The sequence below is a fragment of the Salvelinus namaycush genome, chromosome 18 (assembly GCF_016432855.1).
Source record: "Salvelinus namaycush isolate Seneca chromosome 18, SaNama_1.0, whole genome shotgun sequence".
Classification (NCBI taxonomy): Eukaryota; Metazoa; Chordata; class Actinopteri; order Salmoniformes; family Salmonidae; genus Salvelinus; species Salvelinus namaycush.
Window position 1 is genome coordinate 15,255,525 of NC_052324.1, and position 18,959 is coordinate 15,274,483.

The following is an 18,959-nucleotide window of genomic DNA, read 5'->3' on the forward strand; positions in this document are numbered from 1 at the left end:
CCCCATGCAACTTTGTACAAGATCACCTTTGCTATCGCCTGTCTCTCTGCTTGAAATTAATCAGCTTACAGTGTATCAATGAAATTCAAATGAGTGAAATATATTGTTAAATACAACCCAGGTATTTCAGCAGTGCATTGTACAGTACACTATAATTCCAAATAGATAGATTGAATATTTTTCCAAATTAAAAGAGTGATTTGGTGCAGTGAACAAGTGACTTTGTGAATTTGCTTGTTGTACACAGTCAATTGATTGATATTTATTTTAAACTGTCATTATTACTCATCTTTATAAAGGGTGTCAATCATTTCGGACCCTACTGTACACACACACACACACACACGCATGCACGCATACACACACCACATACACACAAGACAAGCAGAAAAGGGATGCTTATTTTTATTTTCTGATTTGAATACAAGAGAACAGATGTTTGTCACATCTCGTTCAGAGTAATGATACAGGAGGAACTGAGATCATTTCACACATTCCTCACCCACTCTCCACATAGCATGAAAGCCCAGGAAGCTTTCCATGTTCAACTCATTGTTCCACTCATTACTGGTACATTGACCAAGGATAATTATTCATATTTAGGCATGGTGATGCTACTGTAACACTTCAGACAGGTATGAGTTAACCTTGTGGGCTTGTAGGTTTTTCATAGTTATTTACCCTACACAATTACCTGATTTGAAGGCTTTAGATAATTGTCTAACTTTGGCAGTCGTACAAACAATACAACAATTGACAAAGAAATAAACTACAAATACACTATACAATTCAAGATAGGCAATGTTGTAAACTAATTAGTATTCAACTTTCTATTCATAGTATTTATAAAGAGATAAAAGACAGCGTTAGAAGGCACCATTATTGAAATGAAGAAGTACTCAAAAGCCTGAAATTAGGTAGGAATCATCATGGTAGGGATAAAAACACAGTAAACTGAGGACATACAGTAGAAGGTACAGTATGTCGGTACAGTATGTGAAGGTGTATTGTGATGGAAGTTTGGGTGTATGTTTTTGTGTTTGGAAAAGTGTGGAGTTAAAAGTGAGTGAAAAAGGGAAATGGTTGCAAATGCCAGAGCCCATGTGTGTCTGCGAGCAAGAGTTGTGACAGAGACAACTTTCAATTTTGTGCAGATATGGGATATACATTTTAAAATAAATTATAAATATAGTTTATTTATTTATTGTCCTATCATGATGGAATGGTCCCCAGCCCTATAACCTAGACACCCACCTGAGTGATTCATACACTAAGGAGAAGTCCTTATCTGTTTTATGGGCCTACTGTAAGTAGCCTATACGCAGCCAAAACAGAAAGATGAATGCGGTCAGAGACCCACTAAAACATATCAAATCAAATCAATTTTTGATAATAAGAAAATAGTAAAAATGAAGAAAAACCCTTGAATGAGTAGGTGTGTCCAAACTTTTGACTGGTACTGTACTATACATTGAAAGTCGTAACACTTGAAATGCATTTTTACATTGGTCCCATTACAAGCTCTCTTCTATGTGTCCTTATGTTGCACATACTATATACTTAGACTGTAGTATTTGCGGTGTATGTTACAGATGGTCAACATTTGCGACCCAGATGGTGGTATGAAATATGTCTGAGTGTCGGTGCCATGTTTACAATCAACCTGATTCCTGTTAATCATTCAGGGGTCCAATAAATGATGTCGCTTTTGGAAACATTTTCTTCGGGGGAACATAAGGGCCTTATAAAATGGAAGCAATATGGCTTCAATTGATGTGGCATTTTTCAGATGCAATCACCAGATATTTTTTTCTAATTACAGTTAAACACATGGCTTCCTTAAAAATGTCTTCTTCTATGTAAATATCAATTATCTCTGTAATGACTGCTTTAGCCATATGCTGTGGGCATTAGCTAGTCTTTTCCACGATACAGTACTGTAACAGAAGTAGCCTGTATTGTCTTTGTAGTTGAGCAAAACATAAAACATCGCCTTTCATAAAGACCCATTATTTTCCATTTGCCTATACGTAGCGCATCATAGAAAGGAGTTTCTAGTAATACAAACTGTGTCACTTGTAATTGGATGAGTTGCCCCCCTTTCACACAGACTCAAATCGCAGGTTCTATTACCATAAAACTATTGAAGTGCCATTTTCTAACCCCACCAATGAGTACCAATGTAAAAAGCATTCTTAGCTGCAAATAAAAGTAACATTATAATTTACATCATATATTTAACTGACGATGTTGCAACGGTAGCATGTTGCTTGTGTAACATATCACCAGGGTTTAGGGCAGGAAAGCCCCTTTTAAACATTGTGGTTGAGCTACAGACATCTGGATGTACCATTGGATTTGTCTATTTCTTCTGCATCCGTTGGTAACAACCATTAGTCTGATTAATGGGCTGAGACAAGGGCGGATCCCGAAGGGGCCCGGGCCGGGTCTTTTTTTTACAAAAATGTCTGTAGAGTCCTAATGGTTTGCGCTACAAACTTAAAATCTATCTTTGAGCTAACTAGCTAAGACTCACGAACATGGACAATGAGTAACTACCTCAAGCTTGTGACTACACATTTGTTGGATGCATTTGCAGTTTGTTTTGGTTGTGTTTGAGATTATTTTGTGAGTTAATCATGAATAATGATGAGTGAGAAAGTTACAGATGCACAAATATCCTTCCCCCGAGATCTTTTTTGGGGGGGTATGATATTTGTGCGTCTGTAACTTTCTCACTCATTATTGCACGTTTTATTCAGGATTATCCGGAATCATAGAAACATATATTCTTCTTTACAATAAAAGTGACTCCAAAATGACACAATACATGATTTACCACTCATTTCTATTGGGCACAAAATAATCTGAATCACAACCAAAACAAACAGCAAATGCATCCAACAAATGTGTAGAGTCACAAGCTTGATGTAATCATTGCGTGCTATGAATATGAGACTAAATATTTAACTTTTTACTACTTTAACACACATACAAGGGAATTTGTCTCAATACTTTTGGTTCCCTAAAATGGGGGGACTACGTACAAAGAGTGCTGTAATTATTAAACAGTTCACCCGATATGGATAAAAATACCCTCCAATTAAATATCACAGTCTGAACTTTAACCTTGTAGTCGTTGTATCATTTCAAAGTCCTGGAGTACGGAGCCAAAACAACCAAACATGTGTCACTGTCCCAATTCTTTTGTAGCTCACTGTAAATAAACACAAATCAGGTTTTTGCTTTGGCTGACTTCATTTTATTATTGGCATTTGCCAATACAACTCATGAATACAAATATTCATGTCAAATTGTTTTGTATTCTACTTGTAGCCCTGGTTGTCATGAAAATAAAATAGTAATTCCAACTTGAACGTCTCAAATGTGATGGTCAACCTGGTGTGTTTGAATACTTAGTTCTATCAAGCTTTGTGGGATAATCATCACCTTACAAAACAAATCAATCAATACATTCACCAATAATTGACTTGGCAGAGACGACCACACCATTGCATAATGCCTCGTGCTGCTGCTGACTGCAAGTTTCCTCATCAAGTCTGTCATGCTACTCTCTGGTCATACTGTCATTCTTACTGCACACTAAGGACCAGGCAGGACTACACTTCTCAACCTCATCTACTTCATAATGGATTATGAGGTACGTGGATTGTATCTTACTTACTTTTCTACAATATAGCCTGGGTGACTGAAGGCGCGCTTTCTGTAAGCCCCTTTGACATCACACTTTATGAGGCTGTAAATCGTATGTCAACAATTTGCATGCTGCATGCTGAAAAAGTCGAGAACCTGGCCACTCCAGTTTGGTATTGATGTCTCGGGCCCAAGTGGCATGCCAGTTACACTCACAATGTTGCAGGGACTATAGCAGTCGTCTACTTCATGGCTTCAAGTTCAGGTTCTACTGGGATTTGATGTAGCAGATAGCCTTATCATACAGCTGCTGACATAACACCATGGAAATATCTGTCGCCTTGAGGAGAACTAAAGGTTTTTATGTGCGTATTCTATATTTTGTGAAAAAAATATCAGACAGAGGTTTATTGTCAGATAATGTGTGAAAGGTAACAGATTTTAGAAGTAGACAATTGATTATTGATTCAAATCGGTCACTTTTTAGTTGCCAGTTCGGTAAATTATTGAGCACAGTGAATAGGTTGTTGACATTCACTGCATGCCAGTTGTATCTGGTTCTGATTGGTTGCTACAGTTCCATAGCTACTGCATTCGAACACATGTTGTGAGACATTCTGTCATTAATAACTGATAGATCACTCCGTCCTTTCTTTGTAATGTCTTTCAAATCATATGAATATGTTATCAAATAACAATATGTACTTATTGGTGTGTGTGTGTGTTTGTGCATGCATGTGTGTGTGGTTTGGTTTTATTATCCTTGCGTGGACCAGGAGTCCTCACAAGGATAGTAAAGCAAGGAACTTTCAGACAAGTGGGGACATTTCACCGGTCCCCACAAGGAAAAATACTATTTTAGGCTTATGGGTTAGGTTAGGGTTGGGGTTACAGTTAGGGTTAGGGGTTTAGGATTAAGCTTGGGTTTAGGATTAAGGTTAGGCTTAGGTTAGGTTAAGGGTCATGGGTTAAGGGTTTATGGTTAAGGTTTAGGTTTAGGTTTAGATTTAAGAATTTGGGAAAATAGGATTTTGAATTGGAATACATTTTTGTGTCCCCACAAGGATAATAAAACAAACATGTATGCGTGTGTGCGTGCAGGAAGCAGTGTGTGCTCTGAACACCTTGCAGACCAATGTGAGTGTGTTGGATCAGGTGCGGAGGGAGCGGAGTGAGCTACCTGAGCTGCAGCTCCAGGCCATGCGGGGTTTCCTCCATCGTACAGGCCTCACAGTGAGTGACCAACAGACACACTGAAACCAGCATCCAGACTGCCATCACACAATCTGCACACTCTCAAATAAATATATATATATTCTGAGCATCATTACATGCTAATCTCTATTTCCTCACTGGCGACTCCTGTTACTTGATCTGTTGACTGCCTCTCTTGGCCCGTTGACTTATGAGACATAGGGGCCGCTCTCACTACTCCACGGCTGGATGTTTCTTTAGGTAGACAAGCTGGACCACCTCAATATAATCCATGTGACAGGCACCAAGGGCAAGGTAAACATGGTATTTTTTTGTGAAGAAATGACAAGGCTTTTCTAAAATATTATTTTGACATGTGTATGAAGTACAATAATACATGAAATACAATAGAAGTAATGTAAGACTTGCTTACTCTCTCTTTCTGCTCTTTCAGGGATCAACATGTGCCTTTACTGAGAGAATCCTCAGGGACTATGGCTTTCGGACTGGGTTTTACAGGTATAGTATATAACTGAAGAAGACAGGTGTTGGTGTGTTCTCCCTCAGTATGTGAGTTCAAGCTCATGTTTCGTTTGTCGTTTTTTTAACCTGTTGCATCAGGAAGTGTAGTGTCAGGGTTTTTACGCATGGAGAAGCACTGGTATCCCTATACTGAACTTTGACTTGTTAGGTCTTTGCCCAATTAATTATTAACCTGTGCTGTTACAAGTGTGCCTGCTTTGAAGTGCTCAAATTATGAAGAAAGCTTAACTGTAGTATTGGGAAAATATGGCCAAAATATTACCTGTTGGCTTGCTTGTACAATGCTATGTGAACATTCTTATCACACACGCACAATATTATGTCACCTAACATAGAGTCAGAGATGTGGTGGCTCTCCTACTGTGAACATTGTGAATGTCATCTGTTCCTTACAGCTCACCACACCTGGTACAGGTCAGAGAGAGAATACGTATCAATGGACAACCAATCAGCAAAGAGCTCTTCACCAAATACTTCTGGGAGGTGTTTGCTCAGTTAGATGCTACAAAGGTACAGTATGTCTTCATATACATTCTCAGAAAAAAGGTAACGAATTGTACTTAAAGGGGTACAAACGCTTGTCACTGTAGTTGTATCCTGTAAGGTGCATCCATTGTAACAGTAGTTATACAGTAGGTAGAGTTGAAGTCGGAAGTTTACATACACCTTAGCCAAATACATTTAAACTCAGTTTTCACAATTACTGACATTTAATCCTAGTAAAAAATTCCCTGTCTTAGGTCAGTTAGGATCACCACTTTATTTTAAGAATGTGAAATGTCAGAATAATAGTAGAGAGAATTATTTATTTCAGCTTTTATTTCTTTCATCACATTCCCATTGGGTCAGAAGTTTACATACACTCAATTAGTATTTGGTAGCATTGCCTTTACATTGTTTAACTTGGGGCAAACGTTTCGGGTAGCCTTCCACAAGCTACCCACAATAAGTTGGGTGAATTTTGTCCCATTCCTCCTGACAGAGCTGGTGTAACTGAGTCAGGTTTGTAGGCCTCCTTGCTCGCACACACTTTTTCAGTTATGCCCACAAATGTTATATTTTGCCCCCACAACATGATGCTGCCACCCCCGTGCTTCACAGTTGGGATGGTGTTCTTCGGCTTGCAAGCCTCCTCCTTTTTCCTCCAAACATAACGATGGTCATTATGGCCAAACAGTTCTATTTTTGTTTCATCAGACCAGAGGACATATCTCCAAAAAGTACGAACTTTGTCCCCATGTGCAGTTGCAAACCGTAGTCTGCTTTTCTTATGGCGGTTTTGGAGCAGTGGCTTCTTCCTTGCTGAGCGGCCTTTCAGGTTATATCGATATAGGACTCGCTTTACTGTGGATATAGATACTTTTGTACCTGTTTCCTCCAGCATCATCACAAGGTCCTTTGCTGTTGTTCTGGGATTGATTTGTACTTTTTGCACCAAAGTACGTTCATCTCTGGGAGACAGAACTCGTCTCCTTCCTGAGCGGTGTGACGGTTGCGTGGTCCCATGGTGTTATACTTGCGTACTATTGTTTGTACAGATGAACGTGGTACCTTCAGGTGTTTGGAAATTTCTCCCAAGGATGAACCAGACTTGTGGAGGTCTACAATTCTTTTCTGAGGTCTTGGCTGATTTCTTTTAATTTTCCCATGATGTCAAGCAAAGAGGCACTGAGTTTGAAGGTAGGCCTTGAAATACATCTACAGGTACACCTCCAATTGACTCAAATGATGTCAATTAGCCTATCAGAAGCTTCTAAAGCCATGACATCATTTTATGGAATTTTCCAAGCTGTTTAAAGGCACAGTCAATTTAGTGTATGTAAACTTCTGACCCACTGGAATTGTGATACAGTGAATTATAAGTGAAATAATCTGTCTGTAAACAATTGTTGGAAAAATGACTTGTGTCATGCACAAAGTAGCCGACTTGCCAAAACTATAGTTTGTTAACAAGACATTTGTGGAGTTGTTGAAAAACAACTTTTAATGACTCCAACCTAAGTGTATGTAAACTTCCGACTTCAACTGTACATAAGTGTACCCTTGCAGTTTGTACCTTAAAATAGCCAAATTTGCCTTTTTAGGGTACCACCAGAGTGACAAAGCCGCTTGTTCCTTTTAAAGCTGCAATGTGTAACTTTTTGGGCGACTCGACCAAATTCACATAGAAATGTGTGTTATAGATCTGTCATTCTCATTGAAAGCAGCTCTAGATTTGTTCTATGTGCGCTATATCTATGCTTTGGTTCTTAAGTTTTTTGTTGTTGCGTCTTTTACTTTCTGTTTTGCATACCAGCTTCAAACAGCTGAAAATACAATACTTTAATCCTAATTGCTCATGTAAGTCGCTCTGGATAAGAGTGTCTACTAAATGACTAAAATGTAAAAATAATTATAAATAAATTGACTGCAAGAAGCCCAAACAGATACTGTATAACGTTTGACTAAAACATAATAATTCCAAGCCTTTCATACATTTGTATACGATCACGTGTCTCTCTACTATGCGTGGGATTACTTGGGAACAGATTTCTTAAATATAAAATCACTTGGGGCTGATTTCCTGGTGTTTTTACAGTCTATTATGTCTAACAATTAAAAAAATAAATATATAATTCTCTGAAAACTTTGGGGGCCAAATCAAACCACCCGAGGGCCAAATTCGGCATTCATCAAAAAAACTCATATACCAACAATACGTGGCGGCTTTGACGTCAAGAAAGGAACAGCGTGCTGGTGGCTTCGGTGATGGAGGCGAATCGTGTAAGTAGTAGGTACTAAAGTGCCCAAAGAGATGTGCCATTTTATGTTGCTAGTAGATGATAAAATAAGATAGCCAGCTATCTAAGTGTACCGGGCCATGCAAAACGAACTGGCTCTTTCGGATCTAGCATGGTGTTTGGGGATCGAATAAGATAACTAGTTGGCTAACATTAGCAAGCGACAACCACTCCATCAACACTGCACGTTTTGCAGAAATTAATGGTCAAATATCATTATTATTAATGTAATTGTTTATTTCTATGTATGTACTGTATATATGTTGTATATATGCTTCCTGCAATTAGTATGATCTGTTACAAATGTCAATTTGTACAATTTGTTATGAATTTGTAAGTGCTTAAGAGCCCGATCAATCTCTTTGGACCGCTTAAGCTGGTACAACACTTCTGGTACAACACTTCTGGTACAACACTTCCATATTCAAAATATTGGGTACAAAAATGTACCATTATACTAGATTATTCACACATGTACCCTAAAATGTACTGAACAGTACATACTGTATGTGCACCTCTGAACGTACATTATGTGTATTTTGATCTTTTTGTACCCCAGGGAACAATAATGTACCCTAACCATACCCTTTTTTTCTGAGAGTGTAGTGTGGAAGAATGAACACTGATGTAGCCCACCAGCCTCAAAGAAACTCTGACCCTTCCTGTTATGACTGTGTCACTGCACTGATCCTCAGGACTCCCATGGAGTTAGTATGCCGGCCTATTTCCGCTTCCTCACCATCCTGGCGTTCCATGTCTTCCTACATGAGAGGGTACAGTTTGTACATTTGTACATTTGTTTACAAATGTACTAATAACCAAATCAAGGATGAAAGTTGTAAACCATTCTGAGCAGTATCTCTTCATATAACAGGTTGATTTAGCTGTTATTGAGGTTGGGATTGGAGGGGCATATGACTGTACGAACATCATCAGGTAATTTTGCTGCATATCATAGAGGATGCACTATCAAAGTCAAACATACGATTGATTAGTTACAGAATCATCTTTCTGACATTTGACGTACAGGAAGCCGTGGGTTTGTGGGATAACCTCCTTAGGAATTGATCACACAAGTATACTAGGAAACACCATAGAGGAGATCGCCTGGCAGAAAGCAGGCATATTTAAGGTGAGCGTAATTCATGTTGTGTTAGTGAGTTCAACCTACTATATACACTGTGTACAGTACTTACTGTCTATAGCCTGTCTGCAGGGGGTGAATGTAGTTGAATAAAGTATTATTCCTCCCCAGCCAGGGGTGCCAGTGTTCACTGTCAAGCAGCCAGATAGGCCCATGACTGTTCTACAGGACAGAGCCAAAGAGATAGGGGTGAGTGACTGGGGCCTTTTCTCCTCCTGGATGTGGATGGATTTGCTATGGGTTTGTTTGAACGTGCTCATATTTCAGATGCTTTTTTGACCCCCTCTCCCCCTGTGTTGTGTAGTGTCCTCTGTGGGTTTGTCCAGATCTGGAGCAGTATGAGTCTGGGGCTGGCCCTCTGAGTCTGGGCCTGGCTGGACAACAGCAGCGTTGCAACGCATCACTCGCCCTGCAGCTCAGCAAGATCTGGCTACAGCGCTACAGACAGTCTGGTGTGTGTGTGTATGTGTGTTATATTATAACTCACAAAGAATGACAATGTTATTCTAGCTAGTATAGGAACATATTGCTCAAGATAACAGTGCACATTCCAATCGTGATGAGGTTCAGTAAGTTACTGTGGGACTCTACTTACTTTCAGATGATCAGCTTGCTGCCCCGGTAGTGGAGAACAGGCTGGTCTCCCAGGCAACAGCCTTTAAGCCCAGCCCCATCATGGTCAAAGGTCGGTAGCATACTCTCACCCATGAAACATCCAGATAATTAAACACCTGTGCCTGAAAGCACAACATGAAAAATGATCTGTCTTACCCTTCCCTTACTTCTCCACTCATCTCCTTCCCTCTGTCTCCAGGCCTGGAGGCAACAGAGTGGCCTGGAAGAACTCAGACTCTGAGGCATGGTCCTGTCACCTACTACCTGGACGGAGCCCACACCATGGGCAGCATGCAGGCCTGTGTACACTGGTTCAGCCAGGAGATACAGCAGGAAGAGAGTAGCAACAGGTTAGTCCCTGCCTGGCCTTTAGGGGGCCCACACACTTCTCTACAGTGGCCTTAGTTGGTCAAATGATTGTAGAAAACTGTAGGCCTATATGACTGTGAGAAATAGTAGAATACACACAAACATCAGCACACACCAGCTCAGAATTTATGTGAGATTTGACACTCTAATCATTTGACACTCATATAGATTCGATACTACATTTTGTGTAAAATTTACCGTCCATTCATTTCACGGTCAGATTTGACTATGTCATTCTTTGATAGACAGCATCTCTGAGTAGGCCTACTCACTGTGTGTGTGTGACAGGGGCCCTGTGATCAGAGTACTGCTGTTCAACACCACAGGAGAGAGGGACTCTGCTGCCATGCTCAAACTCCTAGAGGTGAGTACTACAGGTCTGGGATCAGATACACAGATACTGCTGTCTGCTGCTCTATTCTGTAGCTCTGGCCGGAATCTAACTTTGGTACAGCACCTAAAGAAGCACGAACAGATCAAACCCTGAAATAGAATAAATATCTAACATCTTCTCCCTTTCTTGTCCTTGCAGCCATGCCAGTTTGATTTTGCAGTGTTTTGTCCCAACATTACTGAAACTATTACAGAAAACAATGCAGGTGAGTTTTCTTCTATGTTTGGGGTTTTAACAGACAGCTGCAAAGAAATTGCAATTTACTGGTACATAATTGCCACAACGAATATGAAACATATGATTACATAAGTTGGAATATTTTTCCTAAGTTTTCTTGGCTGTGTAAAGAAATGCTACCACATTCATTGTCCAGCTGTGAGAAATGTATGAGAGGTGTGTGTGCAGTCCTTCACTTTCTTTGTTTGCTCTGCTCTTTTTCAGATCAGCAGAATTTCAATGTGTCTGTGGAGAACATGCTGACCCGTTGCCTTGACAACCAGATCAGCTGGCAGAGCCTGAGTGGGACAGAGATTAAGCAGGGGTCTGAGTCTGAGCTGCTGATAAAGGACAGGCTCCCCTTGCTGGCCAACATCAGGACCCACACCCTGGTCTTCCCTTGCATCCTCAGCGCCCTCCAGTGGATCAGCCAGGGAAGGGACGCTGTACTGGCTACTGCAGGGAGCCCCTATCTCTCAGTACAGCCCAGTGTCACGGCAAAAGCAGAACCACTGAGAGAGGCAGCCCAGGTCTCTGTCCTGGTCACAGGTAGTCTACACCTAGTAGGAGGGGCGCTGAAATACCTGGACCCCTCGCTAGCCTCCTAATTAACTATTGGCCCAACTATTGGCCCATCAGTCTGGCTTGGATTTTTGTAGGACATTGAGAAACGCTCAATGTTTGACAGGTATTATATTTTAGATGTTTATAGCTTAGGGTCTTCTTGAATAGATGTGTGCTCCTTGTCCAGTGCAGTGCACTCAAGTTGCTCTGTCCTCAGTGCAGGATCCCTGGGCTTTCATACTATGAAGTTGTGCTGTACTGTGTCAGCAAGTCAAGTTGAATGATTTTCTCAGGGTGATTGAATTACGATTGTTTTGGATTGTATTTTCTCTTTGAATTCTTGCTTTGACTAATGTACATAATGAAAATTAAAGCATGTATGAATTTGTACATAGTTTCTTAAAATGTTTTGTTCCTTGTGAATAAAGACTTTTACAGTACCAGTCAAAAGTTTGGACACCTATTCATTCAAGGGTTTTTCTTGATTTTTACTATTCTCTACATAATAGTGAAGACATCAAAACAATGAAAGAACACATATGGAGTTATGTAGTAACCAAAAAAGTGTTAAACAAATCAAAATATATTTTGGATTCTTCAAAGTAGCTACCCTTTGCCTTGTTGACAGCTTTGCACACTCTTGGTATTCTCTCAACCAGCTTCATGAGGAATGCTTTTCCAACAGTCTTGAAGGAGTTCCCACATATACTGAGCACTTGTTGGCTGCTTTTCCACTCTGCAGTCCAACTCATCCCAAAACATCTCAATTGGGTTGAGGTCGGCCGATTGTGGAGGTCAGGTCATCTGATGCAGCACCATCACTCTCCTTGGTCAAATAGACCGTACACAGACTGGAGGTGTGTTTTGGGTCATTGTCCTGTTGAAAAACAAATGGTAGTCCCACTAAGCGCAAACCAGATGGGATGGCGTAGCACTGCAGAATGCTGTGGTAGCCATGCTGGTTAAGTGTGCCTTGAATTCTAAATAAATCACTGACAGTGTCATCAGCAAGCACTCCCACACCATCACACATCCTCCTCCATGCCTCACGGTGGGAACCACACATGCAGAGATCATCCATTCACCTACTATGCGTCTCACAAAGACACGGCGGTTAGAACATAAAATTGCAAATTTGGACTCATCAGACCAATGGACAGATTTCCACCAGTCTAATGTCCATTGCTCGTGTTTCTTGGCCCAAGCAAGTCTCTTCTTCTTATTGGTGTCCTTTAGTAGTGGTTTCTTTGCAGCAATTCGACCATGAAGGCCTGATTCACACAGTCTCCTCTGAACAGTTGTTGTTGAGATGTGTCTGTTACTTGAACTCTGAGAAGCATTTATTTGGGCTGCAATTTCTGAGCCTGGTAACTCTAGGGCTGCCAGCATCTCAAATATAAAATGTATTTGTTTAACACTTTTTTGGTTACTACATGATTCCATATGTGTTATTTCATAGTTTTGATGTATTTTCTATTATTCTACAATGTAGAAAATAGTACAAAATTAATAAAAACCCTTGAATGAGTAGTGTCAAAACTTTTGACTGGTACTGTATATTAATTGGTTGTTTTATGTTAATTTATACACTAGCCTAGCATTGACTGTTCATACATACAGACTGCCACATATTCGCTGACCTTTGCCAGAGTTGCACTGAAACAGAACAACATGCCTGTGTGTCTCTGTCTGCAGGCCACCTCAGTGAATGAATTCCCGGTAATGTCTTAGGTAAGCTTACAGACAAACACCATCTTAAAAGCTAAATGGACTGCAATATTTTGCCATTAGCTTTACCTTCAAAATATTATGAGAGGAAGTTTGCTCCAATCCCCCTATCCTGGATGAATCCTTTCATTACTTCAGCATCTGAGTGGGTTAGCACGATGGCCAAGTCTGGGAGAGAAGGGGTTGAAGTGGGATGTTTGTGTGGGTTCAGGGCCTCGCTCCTGCTCATTAGCCTCTCATCAAGATTACCCCAGACAGAAGGTTATAAGAGAGGAGCCCTACAATCTGCTTCAACTTTAAAGGGACAATATGACTGGTGACATTTAATTAAACTGTTCTACGAATCAGTAAACATTTTCATGCTAAGCTCAGAGATTTAGCCATACTCTCAGGTATATTGGATATTGCTGCTGGACTGAACGTTTCAGTAGATTGAAGCCTTTGTGACAACCACATCAAAAAAACATAATTTACACCAAACAAACAATGAAGGTAAAAAGATGGCCCAATAGGCTGTTACATTGAACATAAATTACAATACATTTAAGTCAATAGGAATTTAGAGGCAACAAATGAATTCTGAAGTTTTGATGAGGATACTAGCTGGTGCTAGCAACTAATTGACAGAGGACTCCTTTCCCCTTCAATGGAATACTGCAGCTCTTTAAGAAGATTGTACTACTTAGAATCCGATTACAGCAGGGACTCCCAGGACAGGTCCTTGGCTAAAGCCCTGGTAGTGGCGGTGAGTGAACTGCAACGCTGCACTTATACTGTATCAGAGACTCATTACTCTGTGAGGTGGCAGAACTGTAACTACTGCAGTGACTTAGGAGACAATGGAAAGTTGGTTTTAACGCAGAAAAAAAAAACATTTCTTCAGTGCTGTGGATGCCGTCAGATGAATATGAGGCAACAAAGGTACTGGTGGATTATCTGTCCAATGGAGTCTGAATGCCCTCCAGTCTTCTGCTCTTCCCACATTTAAAATGCTAGTCAGAACTGTAAACCCAGTAGAGCTGTGGGTCACAAGGCATTGTCAAATAGTTTAGGGTCAGGCTTGAATTGAAGTTCAGCAGCTTCGCTAAGGTTTTGCTCAGAGTGCGTCTCCAACAAATCAAATTGCAATTGTTTACATGCGCCGAATACAACTCGTGTAGACTTTACTGTGAAATGCTTGCTTACAAGCTCTTTCCAATAATGCAGAGTTTACAAATAAAAACAAAAATAATAGAGGGGAATAAAATAAATTAACAACAATGGAACTACAGTTTGCTCGGAAAGTATTCAGACCCCTTGACTTTTTCCAAATTTTCTTACATTACAGCCTTATTCTAAAATGGATGAAGTCGTTTTTTCCCCTCATCAATCTACATGCAATACCCCATAATGACAAAGCAAAAAATGTTTTTTTGAAATGTTTGCAAATGTATTAACAATAAACAACTGAAATATCACATTTACATAAGTATTCAGAACCTTTACTCAGTACTTGTTGAAGCACCTTTGGCAGCGATTACAGCCTCGAGTCTTCTTATGTATGACACTACAAGCTTGGCACACCTGTATTTGGGGAGTTTCTCCCATTCTTCTCCGCAGATCCTCTCAAGCTCTGTCTGGCTGCACAGCTTTTTTTTAGGTTTCTCCAGAGATGTTTGACCAGGTTCAAGTGCGGGCTTTGGCTGGGCCACTCAAGGACATTCAGAGACTTTTCCCGAAGCCACTCCTGCTTTGTCTTGTGCTTAGGGTCGTTGTCCTGTTGGAAGGTGAACCTTTGCCCCCAATCTGAGGTCCTGAGCGCTCTGGAGCAGTCTGTACTTTGCTCCGTTCATCTTTCCCTCGATCCTGACTAGTCTCTCAGTCCCTGCCCCTGAAAAACATCCCCACAGCATGATGCTGCCACCACCATGCTTCACCGTAGGGATGGTGCCAGGTTTCCTCCATACGTGATGCTTGGCATTCAGACCAAAGAGGTCAATCTTGTTTTCATCAGACCAGAGAATCTTGTTTCTCATGGTCTAAGAGTCCTTTAGGTGCCTTTTGGCAAACTCCAAGCGGGCTGTCATGTGCCTTTTACTGAGGAGTGGCTTCCGTCTGGCCACTTTACCATAAAGGCCTGATTGATGGAGTGCTGCAGAGATGGTTGTCCTTCTGGAAGGTTCTCCCATCTCCACAGAAAAACTCTGAAGCTCTGTCAGAGTGACCATCGGGATTTTGGTCACCTCCCTGACCACGGCCCTTCTCCCTAATTTGCTCAGTTTGGCCGGTTGGCCAGCTCTTCGAAGAGTCTTGGTGGTTCCAAACTTCTTCCATTTACGAATGATGGAGGCCACTGTTTTCTTTGATTCATTCAATACTGCAGAAATGTTTTGGTACCGTTCCCCAGACACAATCCTGTCTCGGAGCTCTACAGACAATTCCTTCGACCTCATAGCTTTGTTTTTGCACTGTAGGGATGCAGCCAGCCAATATGCCCTCGATGGTACAACTGTAAAACTTTTTGAGGATCCGGGGGCCCATGCTAAATCGTTTTAGCCTCCTGAGGGGGAAGAGGTGCTTCTGTACCCTCTTCATGACTGTGCGGATGTGTGTGGCCCATGTTAAGTCCTTAGTGATGTGGCGCCAAGGAACTTGAAGCTCTCGACCCACTCCACTATAGCCCTGTCGATGTGGATGGGGGGGTGCTTTCCCCTATTTCTCCTGTAGTCGACGATCAGCTCCTTGGTCTTACTGAAGTTGAGGGAGAGGTTATTGTCCTAGCACCACAATGCTAAGTCTCTGACCTCCTGCTTGTAGGCTGACTCATCGCCGTCGGTGATCAGCATTGTGTCGTCAGCGAACTTGAACACGCAGTTGTGGGTGAACAGGGAGTACAGGAGGGGACTAAGCACACACTCAAGGACGTCCAGGATCCAGTTGCAGAGGGAGGGGTACAGTCCCAGGGTCCCTAGCTTGGTGATGAGCTTGGAGGGCGCTATGCTGTTGAACGCTGAGCTGTAGTCTATGAATAGCATTCTCACATAGTTATTTCCCCTCTTGTCCAGGTGGGAGAGGGTAGTGTGAAGTGCAATTGAGATTGCGTAATCTGTGGATTTGTTTTGGCTGTATGCAAATTGGAGTGGGTCTAGGGTGTCTGGGATAATGGTGTTGATGTGTGTCCTAACCAGCCTTTCAAAGCACTTCATAATTACAGATGTGAGAGCTAAAGGGCAATAGTCATTTAGGCAGGTTACCATGGAGCTCTTGGGAACAGGGACAATGGTGGTCAGCTTGAAACATGTTAGGATTACAGACTGGGACAAGGAGAGAGGTTACATAATCTGGAGAAACAGGGGCTTTTACGCAAGGCATAGTTTTATATTCTTCGAAGCGTGCATTAAAGGCATTTAGCTCATTTGGGAGATCTGCATCGCTGCTCAACTCATGGCTGGGTTTCCCTTTGTAATCCGTCATTGTCTGCAAGCCCTGCTACATACAGTCGGTGTAATAGGATTCCACCTTCCTCCTAACTTGTCCTTTTGCATGTTTGATGTCTCGTCGTCGGTCGTAGCGGAAGGCTTTCTTGTATGCGTCCATGTCCGTGTCCCGTTCCTTGTAAGCTTTAGCTCTAGCTTTTAGCCCAGCGTGCATTTAGCCTGTAATCCATGGTTTTTGGTTTGGATACGTTCGTATAGACACTTTGGGGATGATGTCGTCTATGCACTTATTGATGAAGCCCATGACTGTCCTGGATAAATCCCGGAACATATCTCAGTCTGCATTTGAAGGCATTCAGTTGTACAACTGACTAGGTATCCCCCTTTCCCTTACTAGCAAAACCGTCTTATAGCTTCACGTGTGCTTCATCTGACCACTTCCATATTGAGCGCGTCACTGGTACTTCCATGTGTGTGTGCATATGTGTGTGTGTGTGTGCATGCATGCACGTGTGTGTTTTAGGGAGGACAGTGCAGAGTGTGTGTGTTGGAGCAGGCAGATTAAGCTCTAGTCTGGGCCTTTATAAGAAGTCTCATAAATCCAGCAGGTCCCCCCCCCATCTCTAAGAAAGGTGGGCCGTGTCGGATGACATTTGGCCTGTGAAAGCCCAGCCCCAGAGAGGCCATCGCTCTGTCACTAAGGCTCACTCATGCATGCTTTGATTCCGTCTCAGTGGTAGCGGTAGTAAAGGTGTTAATAGATGCACATTCAGTATGCTGAGAAAGACTGCCTTAAACCCCTATTATCTGCCAATGACAGAATTAGCATTAGCTGCTCCTCATCGCCCCACACCCCTGTAAACGACCCACCGTTAAACCCTGCTCGCTATAGCTGCAAGCCAGCACCCAGACACAGGCCTACCTACCTGTAGATTCCTTTTATTATAGTGCCAGTGCCACCCATGTGAAGGGCCAGCCTCTAGATAGAGAGGAAGCCATCATTGGTTCACCACATTTCCATACAATGCTGCTGTAAAGTGTGTGGTTCAATGGGCTTCCTGTCACAATGGTAATCGCAAAGGCACAGAGGGGATGTCATGGCATGTCATGTCACATGGCATGTGTGTGTTTTAATCATGGTCTAATAATCATGTTTGTTTGCCCACGGACTACTTAGCTTAAAGGCTCTTAAAGCCTCTCCTAGATCACTGGCCCAGCATGGCCCGTATGGTATATCACTGGTAAGCTGGAAACTCCATAGTGGGCAGACAGATTTTGTTGTGCTGTTAGCACTAATCTGGGTAGTATTTTTGTTTTATGGCGTAGGATAACTACCCTTATCATCGCAATCCTCCATTCCTATCAGTCGGATAATTCGCTTTTTATGTTAATCCATAACATCATGTTGACCCTATGTATGATCAATTTTCATAGACTTTGAATAATAACCTAATCAACTTCATAAAATGATTCTGAACATGTTTCCCGGGATTTCACCAGTTTCATAAAAAAAATATTTTTACTCACACTGGTGAAGAAGATAACCTCATCAATTATGTCTACCCACAGACCACTTATAACAAACAACAGTCTGTCTGGGGTTGTGCCTATGTCTGAGGACGACCCACCCAGACACAGCTTTAAATCTGATCAGGGTCCTACAATAACATACATCCTCTTAGATAGATAAAGCATCTCCTTTATCTCTCTGAAGATGGCTGAAGATTAAAAACAAGTAACACGAGCAATGTAAAAGAAAATATTCAAACGCTCCAATTACCATAACAACTATAAAGACACATCATTTTTCAAAGATCAAAATGGATGATCAGTGAAGTGATCTTGTAATTGTTTCCACTATAGAACATCCATTTTCTAACAGATCAAATATATATTCAAGTACTTTAATTATCTTCTCTTGTTTTCTTCATCTGCCTGTGCTCGCTATTGAGTTGGCCGAACATCTGACTAACTGCGACAGGCTTTAGGTCCGGCTCTCTCTTTTGTCTTGGTGCTTAATGAAAGTTGCAACTGTGATCCTGCCAGGCAGGAATGTTGAGAGGTGCTCTGCTCAGCACTGACCCTGTCTGTCACTCTGCCACTCTCAGGCTCACAGACTGCAGGTAGGGTTTGTGTATGGCTGTGTGGGTGGATGGAGATAGACTTATCTCTGGCCTGAACAGATGCCAAGTGTTTAATTAAACTCTGTGTCGTTCCAATCCCAGCATGCTGTGGTTAAGCCAGGCCCGGGCTCAGGACTCTGTTCTGGGGGGTGGAGGGCGGAGAGGTGACCCAGCTGCCACGGGGGGCTCCGCTGTCCTGCTAGGTGTTAGAGTGCTCCA

The 18,959-nt window shown here is 41.7% G+C and overlaps 1 protein-coding gene across 2 annotated transcripts; it reads left to right on the forward strand.

Moving 5' to 3' along the window:
• Positions 1-3,530: 3,530 nt before the first annotated feature.
• On the forward strand, positions 3,531-11,923 carry LOC120063130 (folylpolyglutamate synthase, mitochondrial-like). 2 transcript variants are annotated; one of them, XM_039013310.1, is made up of 15 exons: positions 3,531-3,661; positions 4,756-4,887; positions 5,110-5,163; positions 5,303-5,367; positions 5,787-5,901; positions 8,867-8,944; positions 9,046-9,107; positions 9,201-9,303; positions 9,427-9,504; positions 9,620-9,767; positions 9,917-10,000; positions 10,130-10,280; positions 10,588-10,663; positions 10,832-10,898; positions 11,135-11,923. In XM_039013310.1, the coding sequence occupies exons 1-15, from the start codon at positions 3,650-3,652 to the stop codon at positions 11,515-11,517; spliced, it is 1,608 nt and encodes a 535-aa protein (XP_038869238.1). In that variant the 5' UTR covers positions 3,531-3,649; the 3' UTR covers positions 11,518-11,923. The 2 variants fall into 2 exon arrangements, with proteins under 2 accessions (XP_038869238.1, XP_038869236.1); XM_039013308.1 differs by lacking the exon at positions 3,531-3,661 and adding an exon at positions 3,862-4,019.
• Positions 11,924-18,959: the final 7,036 nt, after the last annotated feature.